The sequence below is a fragment of the Plectropomus leopardus genome, chromosome 18 (assembly GCF_026936395.1).
Source record: "Plectropomus leopardus strain MGB_pleo_1.0 chromosome 18, ASM2693639v1, whole genome shotgun sequence".
NCBI classification, from domain to species: domain Eukaryota; kingdom Metazoa; phylum Chordata; class Actinopteri; order Perciformes; family Serranidae; genus Plectropomus; species Plectropomus leopardus.
Window position 1 is genome coordinate 15,315,588 of NC_142193.1, and position 18,901 is coordinate 15,334,488.

Below are 18,901 nucleotides of genomic sequence, written 5' to 3' on the forward strand. Positions count from 1 at the left end.
AATGGGACCATTGATATATCCATTTTTCTTGGCCACCATTGATCCTTGCTGTGGAGTTATTCAGTAATGTCTCTTTCTATACCAATTTTGTTTTGCAGGAGCATTTATCATGTTAATTTATATAAGAGTAATGGGGACAGCTAAGGCATGCAGGGGTGTAGCTTTAAATTTAAAGTAAAACAAAAAACCTAATGTCCTATTGAGTGTGCCTGCTCTCCAGCAGCTCTTTATCTATCCATCTGGGTAGATCAGATAGATAAGCTTTTTGATGCTGTGTTACATTTTGAGCCAGCTTCCAGAAACACAACCCGAGCAGTGAGAAGTAACTGCTGGTGGGGTGGGTAGCTGATTTGGGCTAAAAGATGGAAAGATACATTTGTGATGGCTATTTTGCTAGTATTTATGATTGTGGCATAAAAGAGTTGTTTATTCATGCAATTCATAGGTTCAAAGAGAAAAGAGAGCTTGTAGAACGTTAACTGGCCGCTTAAACATGAAGCGAACCAAACGCCACTGATACGAAACGCTCTAATGTTAGTTTGCATTTAGTGAGGGAGCGGCTGTGTTACAGACGGCTCCAGTGCGTCATTGAGCCATGATTTCAGACCTGGCCCCAAAAAAACAAAGAACAAGAGAAAAAAAGTTTAACGGACTAACTTCACCGTGCAATATGGTATAGTTTATAGTCTTTTCACATGTATTTAACTAGTACTTTCCAAAAAGTATAATTTGCTGAGAAAGAAACCACTATTTTTGCTTTACCTTTAACCTCAAAATTAGAATCACAAATTAGCACATTTCCTGGGTGTGTTAGTACAGTTAATAAATTACAACATCATTTTAATATTAAGTTTTATGGATCACCACATGACTAAATGAGGACTTTTTGATACTGGCGTGTTTTTGTTTCACAGTGCAGAGTTTCTATAGTGATATTAGTCAAATTAAGTGATCCTTTTAAAATATGTGTTTGGTATTTTAAAACTCGGAGTAAAACCATAAGTTGGTAAAGTTCCATTTCAACAGTGTTTATAATAAAAGTCAATGGCTTCATGATTATCGACAGTTAAAGAAAAACCAGGCCATAATGGCCAGATGTCATTGATGATTTGGCAGCACATACACAATTACATGAGCTGCTGAAGTCCAGAAAGCCAAACACAGGATAAAAATAATAACCATTTTTCAACCCAGTTTAAGAGGGTCCAAATGAACATTAGTTTCCATGGGAAAGGATAAACCTGGTTAAATTAATCATGTTACCGAAAAAAAGTAATGCAATATAGTGAATACTAGCCTGGGGAGTTTCTGCAATGTAGGATAAACAATCAGAAACCACCTAATTAGAAAATGATGCCACAATCGTTATCTTTGTCAGTGTGAGACAGAGAAGCTGGCTGAGACAATGTGGCTTCTATCAGACTCTAATGAGAAAGCCTGGACCAATAGTGCCTCAACAGGCTCTGTTCCACAGGGAACCAGGGAGGCTCCGCTATCAGGCCTGGGACTCCTCCCTCGTTCCTGGCACCTCCACCGATGCAGAAAAAGTAGGTCTGCGTGGGACCCAAGGGGAAGCAGGGCCCCAGTGACATTCCACAATTGGTGCCAAAACGTCTAAATGGCAACCATTTCCCTGGAGTGTACGCAAGCTTCAGTTTCAGTTTCACCTATCTGTGTTGTTCCAAGAACAGGTTACAAGTAAACAGCTCTACTGAAACCATCTCCAAAGTCTCACTAGACTTTGACCTAAATGGGACATGTGAGAAAGAAGCTGTGCACAGAAAACTGCAATAAAAGCTTAATGACACAGATGTGCTTAACGTTTGAATGGTCCAAAAGCAAAAGGGAGAAAAAAGGCACATTCTTTTGACTCACCTTGCTATTGATGTTCAGACTGTCATTATGCAGGGGCCAAAACATTGTTAATAATGAGGGTACAAGTGACTTAGTGTGTGCTGTTTTTTTTAGTTTATCACAGTTTTTGATCTGATGCACCTGTCAAAAAACTTTCTGGCGTGCAAGAACGTTGTGTAATAGTAACAAAACTAGCAGAAATAACTGATGTTTTTCATCCATTTATTGCCATGTAAAACTGTCAGATTGTGATACACTCCATGTGTTGTTTTTTGGCAGATGGTCAGACCAGCAGATGCAGGGCACGTTCAGATGAGCGGATCCATTCTTAACTCTTACAACATGGTGTCTACCTACATGACTTGCAGCTGGTGTTCACAGCAACAGGTGATCAGGAAACCTGGACAGGGCTCTGCTGATGAAAGACAGATTTCAGGTTAACTTAGCCCAACAGGGTAATTACACCTACAACCTACAGATATCCTGGTTACCTTGGTAACCATCTGTGGCTTGGGTACTCCCAACCAATCACAGAGCTGATTCCTGTGGGTTCGTACTGTGGCAAGGTCACTCTCCCTGGAACAGACACCCAACACGACCACATTACATAAAAGCATTTAACAATAAGATAATTTTTAACAACTGCTGATGTTGAAACGTGAACACTAACCAATTAGTATCACTTAGCAGGGTCATGACATCATCCAGCACTTCAGGGTCTATGACATCATCGTAGGTCAGCAGCATCTCGTACATCTGGCTGGCTGTAGTCTTTCTGATCTAGGGTTGTAAGTGACAAAAGGCTTTTTGTTTTTTGTCTATCGTAGCTGTTAAATAAGACTCTACAGCAGGGATATTCAACTTGCTTTGCCGAGAGGCCACTCTTGCAAAATGACAGGTGGTAAGGGGCACATCAAAATAAACATTAATTTAATTAACATTAATAATATTTTTTCAGATAAAATGAATAAACATTAAAAAGGCTCAAAGCTCATCTTTTTACAAATTTAAAATTTACTGACTTGGTGACTTAATTAACTTGGTGCAAGGATTGACACAAAGCCTATAGGACACACAAATCAGATATTTTACAGTCAGTCGCAACAGCCCCGCAGGAATGTTTCTAGACTTTGAGGACACTTGGGGGTTAGCTCTAACGTCAGGAGAGGATCCTCCCCTGGCACTTTGTTTTAACAAACGCCCTCTTTTTTGAAACTTTTTTTAGTACAAAATAATTCCCTTTACAAATCAGATTAATTCTATTTTTAATTAGAAAATGACCTGTAGGTCACCCAGGGCTGAAATGCTAGTTGTTTATGACGCTGCCCTGTACTGACGAAAATGCAAACTGCAGCGTACAAACATGTTTACAATGACAATCCTGACATGCTGATGTTAAACAGGTAAAAAGTTCACCACTTTTACCATCTTAGTTATCATTTGGTAATGAGCACTAAACACAAGGCAAAGCAGAGGCTAATGGGTATATCATATGTTTTGCAGGTATTTGGTCATATGTACTGTAAGTGTTGGACCAATCAAAATTTTTACATGATGATGTTGCTACAAAAAAGCCAGGGATCTATCAAAGTTATTAAAGTCCCCAGAAGGGGAACATAAATGTCCAAACCAAAATTTCATAGAAATTCATCCACTAACTGTTGAGCCGATGCACTTAAAAAGCATAAACGTGAACTTCATTCTTGTGATGAAAGAAAACTCAGGGGATCACCAGTCATTAGGAGTCATCCTCTGAGGACCATGACTGGTGGGGAAATTCACCTAACAATTGTTGCAATATCTCAGTCTGGACCAGAGTGGTGGATAAACCAACCAACTAACAATGTTACACCTAGAGCTACATACTAAACCCAACTGTGCAATAATATCTCGTAATTTCTGCAGGATAAAGACACGTTTCACTGGTATGTGCAGAGCAGAGTGCAGGGCTGAATAGAGTGGATGAATTTTTTTTGTTGGTTCCTTCATACATTTATTTACATATATTAAAAATGGGTGAGCATTACTGTCTTGTGAACTTACCACTGGGAAGGAATGGCAGAGAAGTATCAGCAGCTGGGACAAAACCTTCTTCCTCACTTCACCCTGGAACTGGATCAGCCCACAGAAACTGAGAAAAACAAAGAGCAGCACAGTCAACATGGATGATGTTTTCTGCCTCGGTACAATATACAATGTGTCAATGAGACGGAGACTTACACAGATATACAGGCGCGCAACTTGGAAATGTCTTTGGCCTTCCTGAACTCTTTGCAAAGAGCCAAAAGATCCAAACAGAATGGATGACTTAGAAAACAAAGACAGAAAAACTTTAGCGCTCAGACACATCATCTACATTTTATTTTTTTAACAAGGATGTTGCAACACTTACTTCTCTTGTGTGGTGAATATTTCAAAGCAGCTGTTAGCAAGCATCTGATTAAGCATCTTAAGAAAAGGAACAGACACCCTATAAAAAGGAAAAGAAAACACTGTCACTGAAGTCGAAGATAGAATATTTAATGCTGTTAGTATACTGAACTATTTTTTTTCTGTGACTTTTAAGTTTGTTAAAGATGAATCCCTTAATGTACTGATAGCACTATGAATAAAAATGAGATTGATAAGATAATTTTGCACTTATATAGTACACTTTACAGGTACACTTCCCATCACCAGTAAAAATGAAAAACATACATAATAAAAATAAAAGCAAAGGAAAAATATTGCATCACATATAACCAAAGGTAAAGGACAATTACTCTTAAAAAATCCAACCATTCAATAGTCTGTGACTGAAAGGGCCTGAAGTAATACATCCAACAAGATCAAGAAAATAGAAAGGTTATGTGTGTGTGTGTGTGTGTGTGTGTGTGTGTGTGTGTGTGTGTACCTGTCATTACGGAGATTATCCCTAAAGACGCTTAGCAGTGTATCTCCAAACTGTGTCAGAGTAGCACTGTTGTCCTGGATCCTTCTCAGATAGTCAAACAATGACAGGGAGGAAAAATGTACCTGAATGGAAGCAGTAGACAGTAGAAGTTAAAACAGAGGAAAAAATACACATTTACATTTATTGTTGCTTTGAGGAATAAAAAGTGATGATGTTAGTTGTAGAGTCAGGTACAGAGTAAGGATGGGACCATGAACGATTTTATTGAGGATTGCAATAAAAACACAGTAAACCAAGAGAATGCTTGCCAACCAACACTAGGAGAAACTGAGCAAACACAGGCTATAGATGCACCAACCGGAAAAGATAAAACGTGCAGAAGATCTTAATCAAGCATTGCCACATATCTTATATTGAAAAATATGATGCAGTTTCATATAGATAAAACACCCGGCCTTCTAAGATTGCTTAATTGTTTTGTACAATAACATTGCCATGTTGTAAAATTTTGTACTCTTTTGCATCACAAATATTACTGTAAAAACATATGTAAAAATAGATGTTTTATATATACTGTAACAACAATCTGACTGTGTGCTTATGGGTGAATGAGGGTGAACCTGAGGTAAAGAAAAACACATAAAAATGATGATATCATCAGGCTGCAGTTAACAAAGTGTCAAACCTTGACACTTGCAACATAGCAACATAAAATAGCAACACAACATGTCACAGATAGATAGAGTAATGCGGAAACCGATTTCCTCATCAACACCTACATACAACATTATTTGTGTATTAGATGTATGTGTTTGAATGATTAAATATTATTTTAGGCATTTACAGTTTATAATAGCAAAAATTATGCAAGCAAAAACTGTGAAACACTTGTTAGTATAGAATTATTTTACTCAGTTGTGGGACTCTTGGGACAGATTCTGCTGTTTGACTTTTGCACAGCCTTATGATCTCTCTACACTGAGGCTGGCCTTCAAGGCAGTTCCTGGAAAGTTAGTGGAAGCCTCATCTCTCTGGCCTGTGTGAATATGCGCCTGTGGTGTGAGAATGGTAATCTTGGCACATATATTGATGCAGTATTGGCTCAGTTTCCTGCATGCAACCCTGTACAAATATATCAGTTTTTCCCGTCTCTGAGGATGTATCTATGGCAAAGAAAGGCTGGGAGAGCAGGAGGTAGAAGCAAGACGAGAGCCAGATCATCTCTGAGGGAATATATTTACAGCCTTCATTGGTAGATGAGTTCAACTTGACTGCTGCTATCACAGGCTTTAAACTTGTTTTCTTTTATAACATCCACAAACACTTAAAGCTAAAAATAACCCCACCATCAAAAATCTTTGTGAGCAGGAGCTCCTTTGAATGATTGCTTTTAACAGGTTAGGTCATACTGGAGGAGAACTTGATCAACCCCAGTTTGGGGCCCCTGCTGAACCTCCCACTGATGGTGTTCAAGGGGTCAGGAGTGGAAAGTATCAGGCACGCTTTTTAAGATGTTATTTAGCAGTGAAATGCAAAGGTTCGACTGATGGGAAACTCTCGCTTGCCAGCACCATGAGGGAGCTGTCAGATCAATTTGTTCTGGATAAGTGTGGATCAACGCTTCCAGCACAGGTGGTTGCCACAGTATGTCCAGCAGGGACAGAGTGGAGATAAATCAAAGTGACACTGCCTAATATCTGTGATTTTAAAAATTAATTGAAAGTGAGGCATCAGAGAGAGTAAGGGTGCAGTGGAGTGAGTAGACTACATTAGACACATGGCTCCCCCTGCTGGCCTGAAGTGCTGCGGAAAAATAACAACCTTTAGCTGACTTTGCCAACTCATTCCTGACAGCGAGATTTACCACTGTCCAAAAAAGAACAACAAATCGTCAGGCCTTTCTGTGTAATAAAAATTGAATTTCCACAATGAAATGGGCTGAGGCGGTACAAACCTCCCAGCTTGCTAATGAGCAAAGTCTAACGAAACAGTGTCTCTGTTATATATATATTTCCAAGGTTCTATATGTCCTACTTGCAGTAAAACACTGAAACAACATTTTAAGGGCCATAAAATGTAAAAATTGATTATATTTCTTATTAAACTCAATAAATGTTCTCATTCCAGCATTTTTTTTCCTCTAAGTTTCATCAAAATGTGAATTTCTTATTAATGGTCTTGAAATGTGAATGCAATTACAGACACGTCTACAAACATCTTGTAGGTGAAAGTCAAGCTTTATAATATACAAATGGGTAACAAATTAAAGGAAAAAAATCAAAATTAGGTGTCTTAACAGGGCATAGAGCTGCTCGGGTTGACCCGACCAGCTGGGTTCTGGGCTGTAATTTCTCAAAATTTCCTCAAGCTTCAAGCATCCTGACTCCCTCAAGAGTCAGGATGCTTGAAGTTATTGTTATTTTGTAGTGTGTATGTGTGTGTGTGTGTGTGTGTGTGTGTGTGTGTGTGTGTGCACATGCTTGCCTGTGTGTTTTTATGCAGACCATATAGTCTGTGTAATGTCATAAATATTGTATGGCTGTGCTGCCATTAACCTACAATAACTAATGATAATATTGAGATTTAGAATTAGATGAATGACAAAACATTAGAATTAGGTATCTTTTGCTCACATAGTGTACACAAACACAAAAAAGACACAAAAAACACAAAAAAGAGTGCACAGTAGACACATGAAACTGGTAGTTCTTGTGTGTAACTGGCATAAGTTACATTGGACTGGAGGAAAAAACAAGAGTGAGAGAGAGAGAGAGAATGTAAAGCAACTTTGATTGGAAGTGTTGCCGCCGCTCCCCCAGCAGTCAGAGTAATGTGTGCAACATGTTGTGGAGAGCGGTGATCATCATCTGCAGGCTGTATCACTGACGAACGCCATGCATATTATGATAGGGTCATACCGCCTCATCAAAGCATTAAATGACCCTTAGTTTTTTCATTTTTACTTTAAACTTTGTTTGCACATCATCCTGCTCTGAAGTGACTATGTTAAACTTTCATCATAGTTGACCTACTGTAGACTCGGTGATCCCTCCCACAGACACAGTGAGGCCCAGCAGGGCGTGGTACTGATACTGGGGCAGTCCCAGCAGCTGGGTGATATACTGGAAAGCTTGGGATGGAGCATTCCAGTTTAGACTGGTTGTGGTTTCACTGAAAGACACAGCAAGAGGAGTCAAAGATCGACGAATAACACAAGCTGGCACATAAACAATTGTTCCACATCAAACTTTCATATTTTATGTATATCTGCTAAAAGAGTCGGGCATAATGATTAAAAATCACTGCAGCTTGTACTGCTGCTGGCTGAGGGCGGGGGTGACTCACAATGGAAAAATGCTCAACAGCTCCTCTCTGTGGGGGATGTGAGGTACTACAGGCTCTGTGCTGTGGAGGATGCGCAGGAAGACGTTGCCAGCATGGGCTCTGTAGCGGTCAATCTTCTCAGCTGCCTGCTGGGCCAAGCAGCACATCATACACTTAACCCTGCAGACAGAACAGTGAAAAAAACTTCACTAAGGTATCACCTATTGTTTTCTAACTTATACCAACCTTCTGTACCTTTTTAGCTAGGATTCTCAGGGCTCAAATTATGCACAGCAGTGGATGTAAAAGTTTACAAGTGTACTTCATTCTCAGTTCCACATTCACCTGTGTAAAAAACTTGTTATAGGTGCCAATTCTCACACTGACTGTGAGACTCCCGCAACTGACACTTTGACTTTGGCTGACTAGGGGATCATAACAGTATTACTGTTTAAATAAAACATTTTCTTTTCTCAGTACTTTCATGCTGATTTGCCAAAATTTGAGTAAATTATAATTTTAAAAACATAAACTAACGTTTATTTGTTTTTACACAAATATTTTTTCATTAAGATAATAATAATAGTAGTTTCTCAATAAATTCCATTTAATATGTCCCTGTGACATTACATTAAAATGTATCACTATACCTGACACACAGATCATACCTCTTCATATACAAAATTTAAGTGCTATTTCTACTTTTTACAATTCTTTTTATGAAATATTATAAAGTATATTATGTGATTTTTTTTAACAACTGTCAGTGTCTCATTTAAATTATTTACAAACTGCATTAAAAGCTGTTGTAATTATGAAAAGTTAGTAGTTAGTAATCTTTATTCAATTATATAGATAAATGGTCATAGAAACTAGAAGAAAACAAGTCACAAAAGTAGTCCTTATATGATTACATTATAATAAAAAAATGCTTAAAATGCTCCGTAGCAGTTTCACTGTACACTACTGTAATTACATAACTGTTAAGTGCGATAAATATGGAAAAATACACCAAATGGTAACAAAGATGTTTGCCGATGGTCAAAAAAATGTTGTTAAAAGTTGAATGCACCGGTGAATGTTCAGAGAAAAAAGTATTTCGAGCCCTGGTTCTGGTGATAAATAAATGGTGACAAACAATTATCCAATGACTTAGCCCAAAGGCAACACTAGGTGTGAATTCCATCATGATGTGACTCTTTTTTTAAAGATATCAGCTCATGTCCAATCAATGGTTTAAGTAAATGTTACATAACTTTTTAAACCTCTGTTATTATCATAATACCTACCTGATCCAAGCTGGATTAATTTAGGCTGAGGTTTGTGGCCACACCTTGCGACATCCAAGTAACACTAAAGATTACTCAAGCCGATGAACATACAACAAGTCTATTACGATCAGCTGCTGCTGACGTGACACACAGTGTGAAGTCTCTCTAGATGTATGGTGTTAATGAAACTTCTTTGTTTGCTACTCACAGGTCTGGCAAAAGGATCTCTGGAGCACTGCTGGAAACCAGCAAAGTCACATCCACCAGACTCGTCATGGCCGCCTCTCTCACCCTGGGCACATGACAAAGAGCGTAAAGACTTTGTGCTTGCAATGACATGGGCGTGAGTGTACTTTACACACATTGATCATTATGATTAAAGCGGCAACTCCTTGAAAATATTTTTTTAAAACAAACATGACAAATGGTGCACACATACAAATGAAACACAAGCTGGCACAAGCATGCACACCATCATTTGAAGCTTGCATTTTAGTGTTGCTGTATATGGCAGTTTTATAGTCAAATTAGCTTCATGGCTGCAGGGCACAATTTGTTTATGTGAAATGTTAATCAGGGTATTCATTCAAAAGTCACACCCTGAAACAGGTGCTCAGTGGAGAGAAATCTGTCCGGTGAGGGCTTGAAAAAAAAAGGCAGAAAAGTGTGGTGAAAAAATGAAAACAGTGACAGCAGAGATGAGGACATGCAAACAAGGAGGAAAACAGAATCTAGACAAAGAATGAAGGAAAGAAAAAGATTACTAGACAGTGTGAAAGACACAGCCCATCCCAAGGTTTGAGGACAAGTGACAAGCTCGGTGACATTCCTGGCAAGGCGGTAAGCATGGCCTCGGGCTACTAGTGAGACAGGCATGTATGTCATTGCTTTGTGTCCCTAGGTGGAGGGACAGAAAAACAACAGAGTCCTCAGGCAGGGGAGCATTCCTGATCCCTGAGGCCAATTAAAAGAGCATGTGTACATTTGTCAGCTGTGAGTGTTTGTGTGATTATTTACTTAATGCGTTGAAAAGGAAGTTTACTTACCAGGCCCCTACATCCCCTCTGCTGTCTGTCGTGTAGTCATTCATGCTGTTGAGCAGAACGCCGTACACCTCGGCCACATTCTCCGAGCACAAAGCTGAGTCTGGGGAGCCGTCAGCACAAACACCCACCTTCACACACACTCTGATGGAGGATGAGAAAGATGTACGTATTAACAAAAAAACTAAAAGGGCCACCAGAAGTGATACAGTATCTGATGAACAGAAGAAATAAGAAAAAATTACAATTTTGAGAAAAAATGGTTAAAAAAAGGTTGTAAATAAACAATGGACAGACACGTCATTCAGGTTGTGCAGGTAGAGTCAGTCTACTGTTGATTTTAGCATTACTGCCTTCACAACTACGCGGCTAAACTAACAGACAGGGAAGACAAAGAACAGAAGAGAGACTGAGGGGCCTCCGCAACATAAGCCTAAACCACAACAACTTGAGATAAAAATGCAGAAAACTAGAATTACTGCCTCGTGGTAGTACAAATCCACCATCCAGTCTAGTTGCAGTTTACATCCATGTCTGTCCAGACTCATATTATATATGTAGATGACTTTAAAGGACTTTCATAAAAGGCATTAAGAGTAGTTATTGGAGAAATGTGAATGCCTCACACGCTTCAACCCAGCAGCATAAAGGATCTTTACAGTTTTCAAAGTGTCAGGGTGGGTACCCAAGATTAGTGTCACCATTTCAGTATTAGACCAAATGTCCCCCTTCTATTCCTGAGTACTGAAGGTGAATAATGGCTTAAAATGTGTTTTTTCAGAACATCAGATGGCTGAAAACAAAAGGTGATCGTGTCTTTTAGGTAGAAGCTTTTAAACGATGTAACTCTCTTCCATTTGGCACACGGTCTGCCATCTCTGTAGAGGGCTTAAGAAAGCAACTGATGACCCATATTTTCAAAAAGACTTTGTCCCACCATAAGAGGCGTCGTTCTTGCTTTGTGGTCTTTTCTTTTACTCTTCTCTTGTGGCTTATGTTTGTATTGTTGTGTGCTTTCCCTCTATTAAAGTTCCTTTGTTTTATTGACTGTATTTTTTTATGAACTTATTTTGTGAAGCTCTTTGTGAATGTAATTTTCATGAAAAGTATTATACCAAATAAATGTATTTTTATTACTTTTTTTGTTGAAGTTGACCTTTGACCTTTTGGATACCAAGCGTCATCACCTCATCATTTTATACTATAAAGAGTTTGTGTGAAATTTTGTCATAATAAGCGTATGAATTCTTGAGTTAAAAACATGTGGGGTCAAAGTGACCTTTGACCACCAAAGCCTAATCAATTCAATTTTGAGTCCATTTCCTTCGAGGCGTTCCTGAAATATCGCATTCACGAGAATGGGACAGACATCCCAAGAACATAATGCCTCCGGCCGCGGATGTTGCTTGCGCTGAGACATAAAAAAACAACAGAAGGAATAAATAGAAGTGTAAATGTATACTCACTGAGCAATTGCTGTGACTGCATCTCTCCTCGCCTCTGTAAAAGTCCCCTCCTTCTGGCTGACAGTGCACATCTGCTGGAGGCCTTCAACGATCTAAAACATGCATGCACACACACGCGCGCACACACACACACACACACACACAGACACATCTAAATTCTGACGCAGTGAGATGTAAAACAGCTTGAAAATACACATTCTCTCAACACACACCTGCTTCAGTTTGCTGTGGATCATAAATCTTGGCAGACAGCCGAGGGCCAGAGCAGATCCACAACGAGTGAGCATCTGTGGACTCTTGAGCCCTTCAGTGTACTGAGATACCAGGACTTCTATACACACACACACACACACACACACACACACACACACACACACACACACACACACACAGATATGACCTTCAAATTCAGACATACAGTAGAAGTATTGGAAAAAGGAAATAATATTCAACTCACCCTGCATTTGAGACTCAGCCTGGCCTAGCTTGACCTGGTAGTACTCCTCACACAAGGCAGATAAGGCCGATACCACAGCAACCTGCAGACAGGAGGATGAAGATCATTGAGTGGTAAATGACAAATATCACGTTACTGTGGAAATCAAGACTGCCACTATTTGTTTATAAAATACTAGTCTTGATTCAGAAAAACTACGTTACTTTGATTCAATTAAGCAAAGCTTACCAAAATGGCATCCTTAACACCACTAGAAACAAGATGAAGAGTCTTTATGCTGTCATCAATAAGCCACTGCCAGCCAGCTGAAACACACATGTATCACAACATTAGGGACTGTGAGATATGATGTTAAATGAAATAAAAATGTGTAAAAGCACATCAGCAAACAAATTAACTTACTGATTACAGGATCATTCTTAAAAGGCATTTTGGACAGGGACAGCTTTTCAATAAGGACGCACACTGCAGAAAAGATACAGCTGATTACATCTACTGTTGAGAAAATAGCACTGCATGTCTTTCATAATGTTTCTTGCAACAACTTATTAAAACCAATGAATTGCTTTGTGAGAGATGTGCTATTTGCTGTTTGACTTACTGGCTGGCCTCATTAGCTCTCCACCAAACCCCCTACAAAAAAGCAGAATTTACATGAAACCAAAACAACTTTCATGTTTTTTAAAACATACAGCTAAAAAAATAAACAGATCCCCTCAGCCTACCTGTACTGTTTTCTGTCATGCAGCTGAAAATAAGTCAACACATAGTTATCAGCTACAAAGGATGGTTTCACCAGTTCATTCAATTTGAAACAATTTTGAAACGTTTTCACCTACCATCTGATGAATGTTTTTTAATGCATCCACACATTCAGAAGAAATGATGTCCACCACAGTCCTGTAGGACAAATGCAAGAGGACAACATGTGACAATCATTCATGTTCACAGCTTTGAATGTCTGTCTTCATATTTTATGTCATTGCCCTAAAAAAATGAAAAGAATACTCAAAAAAGTTTCACTTTGAATTAAGTGATTCATCGGATAAAATGTGTCTTTTTGTTATTGTGACAATATAAATTTAATATATGATCTTATTAGATTGCTGCCCGTTAATACAGGTGCATGCCTTGCCCAAAATTGTGCAGCAAGCAGGAGAGCAAACACTTTTTAACCACAGTGAAAATGTTGTTTTTGGAACTCTAAATGCCTACAAATATTGACGCAGAGAAACGTCAATGCTGTGTATGAAGCTTCAAACTATCAGTACAGCATTAACATTACCATTACTTATTACCTCAGGGTGCAGTTCAGATATAAGTGTTCTAATTTGTTGAGCCACAAAGTTTCACATTTCACATCACATCATGACAAATGATTATCGTCACAGTATATTAACATTGTACGGGTGGTTAAAAAGAAAAAAAAAAACAACACATGCCAGAAGTCCAGACTATGACATCTTGCTCCACTGACTTGCTATTAAAGTCTACCTGTTGGTCTGAAGGCCCAGTTTGTATAGAGCGTGTGTAATCTCTGCACATGCCAGGATGGCTCCATGGCGACCGTGGAGGTCAAGACCGACTGCCATGGGCAACAGCTGTGGCAAAACTGAAACCAACCAAGAAGAAAGAGTGTATATACTCAGGACAAATAATTATAGGTTTCAGTCGATTTCCAAAAGGCATTTTTCTTAAGCAATTTACTTTCTCCGTTGCCTGTGGAACAGGTAAGGTGACATTGTTTACCTGTTGTTGCCATATAATCAGGTGCTTGAGGCGTCAGGTTGTGGAGTGCTTTGGTGGAAAGCTCACGGATGACGCTAGAAAACATGCAAAGAATAAAGGGTTGTCCTCAAAAATAAAAATGCTTATACAATCATAGTTGGTGACAATTATGAAGACAGGAAGATGCAAGCACTTACCCATCCCAGTGGTTAATCTTCATTGCCATCAAATGATCTATCATGGCCTTGGTGTACTCTGGGAAACTAGCTATATAGACACTTTGAGGACAAAAAAGAAAGCTTTAGCTGCAAAAAACCCAACAAACACAACAATAAAAAAATATTTCAGCCACCATACATTATGTTCCACTTCTTTTGTCTATTTTTACATTGTAACGTGCTTTTCTATTTTCAGTCATGCCCAAAGGCTAGCATCTTCCTCCATTTTTCTGCTTGAATGTTTACTCTGCAGGTGATGACATATTTCTGCCAGGAGGTGACAACTCCTGTAAGGGTATTGGAGCTTTTCTGTGTTGGCTTCATTGCACACAGTTCATTCCTTACAAGCCACGTGTGTGTGTACAAAGATGGCAGGGTCATATTGGAACACATTCTTTACAGGCTAACCAAGTTAAAGACATGTATGCGGGGCATCTAGGTTAAGCTCATTTGCAGCTAACCTTTCCGATTAGGGTTCAGCTAAACAAAAAAGTAGATAAAACTGCATTTTCACAGCAAGGAAAGGGGGGAATTTTCTCTCATATATTTGTCCACCTTGGTGACGGCACAAGACTTCAGTCTAGGCAGCACTGTCATCTTATCATCATTGCTCATAATCTAACCCCCCAATGCCAGAGTATTATATTTAATATATAGTTTGAACCGTTTAACTGATAAAAAGCTGCACATTTCTATGCACTTAACCAACCATAAATCATGTAATGGTGTCTGCAAAGAAGTCTTCTTAGACCTGAGTGACTTCCTCTAGTTGGCCAGTGGGACGGGAGAGGAGGAGAAGAATCTTTGGTCACAAGTTCAGCTGTGAAGTTGGACTGGTTTCTATCTGTCACTTCCTTTGTCAGTGAGGAAGGATGGGACACTACCTCTTACCACCCCGCTTAATTATTAAATGCACTGTCCTAAACATTTGTCCAAGCGCAGCTTAACTTTAGTATTGTGTGACTGAGAAAGCATGGCTGTAATTGCTAGAGGGTTTCTTACCTGATGTTCAGATAGCAGTTGTTGAGATTACCAACAGCAAAGTAGTCTGCTGCAGTTAAGATGTCAATACCATGAGGAAATGTCCCCTGTTGACACATAATCAAGCAACAAACAGCTGAAATGTTTTCAGTGCATTAAGAAAGAATGGCCCATGTTGTTCAATATTAACAAAATCAGTGATTTGGTCCCGATTTCAAATAATGATCTAAGATTTTAAGAGAGATTTATGGCTCAAATGCTGCAGGTAAATCAAACGTTTGCCGGTGCCCTGTAGCTGTGCTTGCTTCAAAAGCTTTTGCTACCAAGGCAAGTTTGAGCAAGACCTGAATGTTTGGTAGCAAATAAACATCAAATCACTGTGGTTCTATTACTCATAATACACAAGTAGTTAATACAGTGGTCACAAACCTGTCTGCCGACATTTTCCTGGAAGGCAGCCTAGGACAAAATGAGACATTAAATTTAACTGAGGTCATGTAACTGAAAATCTTTAGTCGGATGTCGACCGGAGGACTTACAGAAGCAGCTCTGCGGCAGTTGACATTTCGGTCGAACACAGCTGTGATCAGCAAAGCACTGCAGAGAGAAACACAACGTGTGCAATGGAGTGTATTGATAATCTGATGAAAAGACTTACCTAGAAGTGTGCACCTGATCTGATGAAGATTTCTTCAGTAATTAAGGGTTTTCACAGTCAAAAAATAATGACTAAACAACTCAACTTGATTGCAATCAAATAAAAAAAAGTCAGCACCCATGAGTCTTCCACTATAGCTGTTTGAGTGTAAAATGTACTGCCATGTGTCTTGTCCTTACAGGATACCCACACATTTTGACCAATCTGCTTTAAAAACTTTTCCATATTTTACCCCATGCCATCACTGAGTTTAGAATGGATAAGCCTACATAGCGATGAAACCATACATTATAACACACACACTTCCCGGGCATTTGCAGTCAAGCAAACTGCTAGCAAATGTTCACTTCACTTAGATATTTCTGTTGCCAACTAGCTGCCAACGCCCACTGCCAATAGACCAGGCCAGCATAAACAGGGCCTTTGCCATGGCCACGCCCCTTTCTGGGGGATCGAAAACCACAGATTGCATAGATGTCAATGCAATTTGATGCGAGTTTGGATTTGACTTTTATCACGTTCCTGTACCTTTATTTCTTGCTAAACAAAAGTTTGTTTAATAGCCATGTATATGATTGTTTTGTGATTTTGCCTGAACCTGAGGGAAAGCAATACCTCCATAAATGAAGGCTGATCAACATCATGTCCCTGCAGTCTTTCCTCATCCAAATGAATGAATGACCTGACACAGTGGCCAGATATTTCATGTACAAATATCCAGACCAAAATACCTGATGATTCAATCAAATACGTACATTCGATTAAATCAGAAGGCATTGTTAGTCAAAGTGTTGTCTGTAAATAACCAACCTGTTGATAGCCAGCAAACGGACTGAGATTTAGCTGGAGACGACAGTCTGATGCTGCTGTATGACTGTCCTGCAGCAGCCACCCACTCAAATTAGCGTTGGCTATCTATTAGTAGTGTCATCAGCTTCATTTAGCAATTTACCACACTGACAGAGAATATATACATAGCTTATGTGCCTCAGATTTCAGTGTGAAAGCCTCAGTTAACCTCTTAAACAACGGCTTTTCAGCATTTTCCTGTTTCTCTTTACCTAAAAAGGGGGCGCAGCCTAGCAATGACGCAATGCCAGCCTGGTGACATTTCAATCAGTCATGCAACACATTCAGTAATAAATCAGTAACATGAGGAAAGGATTTCGTGTAATGTTAGACATGTTTTGGTGATTTTTATAAACACATTTTAAATAAAAGCCTAAAAATCGAACGAATCTTCAGAACTTTTTAAATTCCAACATTTCCAAACCATTTGTAGGCCTGGAAAACAGCTTTTAAAATGTCATTAGTTTTCCAGACATGCCATGACTGCGGGAACCCCCCAGTCTTGTGTACTTGTGTACTTGTGTATCATCACTTTTTACAAACCTTTTACAGCTTGAAAAATTGGCACATATTTCCCATAGTGTCTCTGTCTTGCAACATTTCCTTTACTAAGTTAATAACCTTGTAATCCTCTGCCCTGTTACAGTGTCTCAACATCAGTTGTTATGATTCAGTGACTGAGATTTACTTATGTCTAAATCTAGATTACATCACCACATTGAAACTGCCTTGGGTTGAGGTGCACAGGTTCCTGGAACAGTGTATATGTAAACGAAGCCACGACATGATTAACCATGACTCTGCTGCAATACTGGAAGTTGTATCTGATCATTTTTTTGACCTCATTATCCCTGCACTCTACACTGCCTCTACAAGTCTCGGGAGGGTGTGTGTGAATGTCAGTTGTTGAAGGGGGCCACCTACTTAAACATCACAAAGTGACAGCCTGAGACTAACCGCTGTTGCCTTGTTTGCTCTCCTCCCAAGTTCTCTGCCTCCTAACAGCAAGCTTCAGGCCTGGAGCTTTACTTACTGCCCCGACTTGGCTTTACTAACTGCCCCTGCCCCGAGGGCTTGGAAACAAAACAGTCCTGATTGCACTCATGATTGCACTACCTGAAGGGTATTCTGAATTATGTCTGCGGCTGCTAGAATTAATAAGTACACAGTGTAACTGCAACTGTGTAAGCAGAGATACAGTTGTGTGTGTGTGCATGTGTGTGCCCCCAAGTCACTTCGTCGCACATTCAGAAAAGTGAGTTTTCTGTAAATGTCATCAAGTGGTGATGAATAGAGCAGGAACCAGCTTGTCTGAGCACTGCTGCCAAACAGCGACCGAAACCTACAGCAACAGGCGAAACCTGGCAATCCTGTAGGCTAGGGAAAGGGAGGGTGTTGTCACGACTGCTGATGATAATGGTAGTCGCAGGGGTTCAAACTGACACTGCAGAGCTGGTCTGCACAGTCAGAGGCCGCAGGTTTGTACATGCACACCGAGAGACAAGAGATCAAGGTGGAGGCAAACCGTTACTATTGACAAAGACTGAGTGTACGTCATTGGATGATATTACTCTCTTGTTTCTCTACACTGGCTGCCGATCAGATGTGGAAGTTTGAAAAAAAGTTACTCATCATTGTTAAGGCTGGCTGCAGCTTCTGATACTGGAACAACGCCTTCTTAGCAATTTTGCATTCTATCCTGTAAACCAAAAGAGGCCATTTCTGTCCAGTCCCTACTGTCGGTAAAACTGCAACTCTAACATTGAACATGTCAGTCTCAGGTCTGAATACAACCTGGTCACTTTTGTGCAAAATTCTTCATAGCAATCATGTTACATGAATGAATGGATAAACATCCAGCAAAATGTTTTACATCAAGCAAATACGAGTAAAACCAAAGTCCCGGTTTCATGTCTTCTATTTGATGCTTGTGCATGATCAGACATTAGAAAACAGTAAGACAAATTCACTCTTTAATAAAGTTAGACGATGAAGCTGATACAAATCTCCTCCTCTCTCTTCCAAATATATCGTAAGCATGTAGCTCTTTTCTTGTCATGTCTGAAGAAAGCCATAAGGAACATTTATGTAAAAGTCACTTGTCTTACTGACAAAAAGGCAGTTACATGTTGCATGTTGAAAAAGAGGACTATCCATTT

The 18,901-nt window shown here is 39.4% G+C and overlaps 1 protein-coding gene across 3 annotated transcripts in view; it reads right to left on the reverse strand.

Annotated features, from left to right (window-relative positions):
* Positions 1-2,059: 2,059 nt before the first annotated feature.
* tbcd (tubulin folding cofactor D) overlaps positions 2,060-18,901 on the reverse strand; it is a 29,702-nt gene continuing 12,860 nt past the window's right edge. Inside the window, exons 15-39 of one of the 3 annotated variants that reach the window (XM_088091249.1) lie at positions 15,775-15,832; positions 15,665-15,694; positions 15,257-15,342; positions 14,234-14,314; positions 14,058-14,131; positions 13,803-13,920; positions 13,148-13,208; positions 13,034-13,056; positions 12,910-12,941; positions 12,711-12,773; positions 12,537-12,613; positions 12,309-12,390; positions 12,064-12,179; positions 11,852-11,943; positions 10,389-10,529; positions 9,551-9,634; positions 8,093-8,251; positions 7,780-7,918; positions 4,748-4,869; positions 4,247-4,324; positions 4,075-4,161; positions 3,898-3,985; positions 2,525-2,634; positions 2,346-2,430; positions 2,060-2,269 (exon numbers count right to left, since the gene is read on the reverse strand). In XM_088091249.1, the coding sequence (XP_087947375.1) occupies positions 2,246-2,269; positions 2,346-2,430; positions 2,525-2,634; positions 3,898-3,985; positions 4,075-4,161; positions 4,247-4,324; positions 4,748-4,869; positions 7,780-7,918; positions 8,093-8,251; positions 9,551-9,634; positions 10,389-10,529; positions 11,852-11,943; positions 12,064-12,179; positions 12,309-12,390; positions 12,537-12,613; positions 12,711-12,773; positions 12,910-12,941; positions 13,034-13,056; positions 13,148-13,208; positions 13,803-13,920; positions 14,058-14,131; positions 14,234-14,314; positions 15,257-15,342; positions 15,665-15,694; positions 15,775-15,832 (2,110 nt within the window). In that variant the 3' untranslated portion in view covers positions 2,060-2,245. Of the gene's footprint in view, positions 2,270-2,345; positions 2,431-2,524; positions 2,635-3,897; positions 3,986-4,074; positions 4,162-4,246; positions 4,325-4,747; positions 4,870-7,779; positions 7,919-8,092; positions 8,252-9,550; positions 9,635-10,388; positions 10,530-11,851; positions 11,944-12,063; positions 12,183-12,308; positions 12,391-12,536; positions 12,614-12,710; positions 12,774-12,909; positions 12,942-13,033; positions 13,057-13,147; positions 13,209-13,802; positions 13,921-14,057; positions 14,132-14,233; positions 14,315-15,256; positions 15,343-15,664; positions 15,695-15,774; positions 15,833-18,901 lie in introns of all 3 variants that reach the window. The other 2 variants (XM_042505090.2, XM_042505089.2) reach the window with 2 other exon arrangements.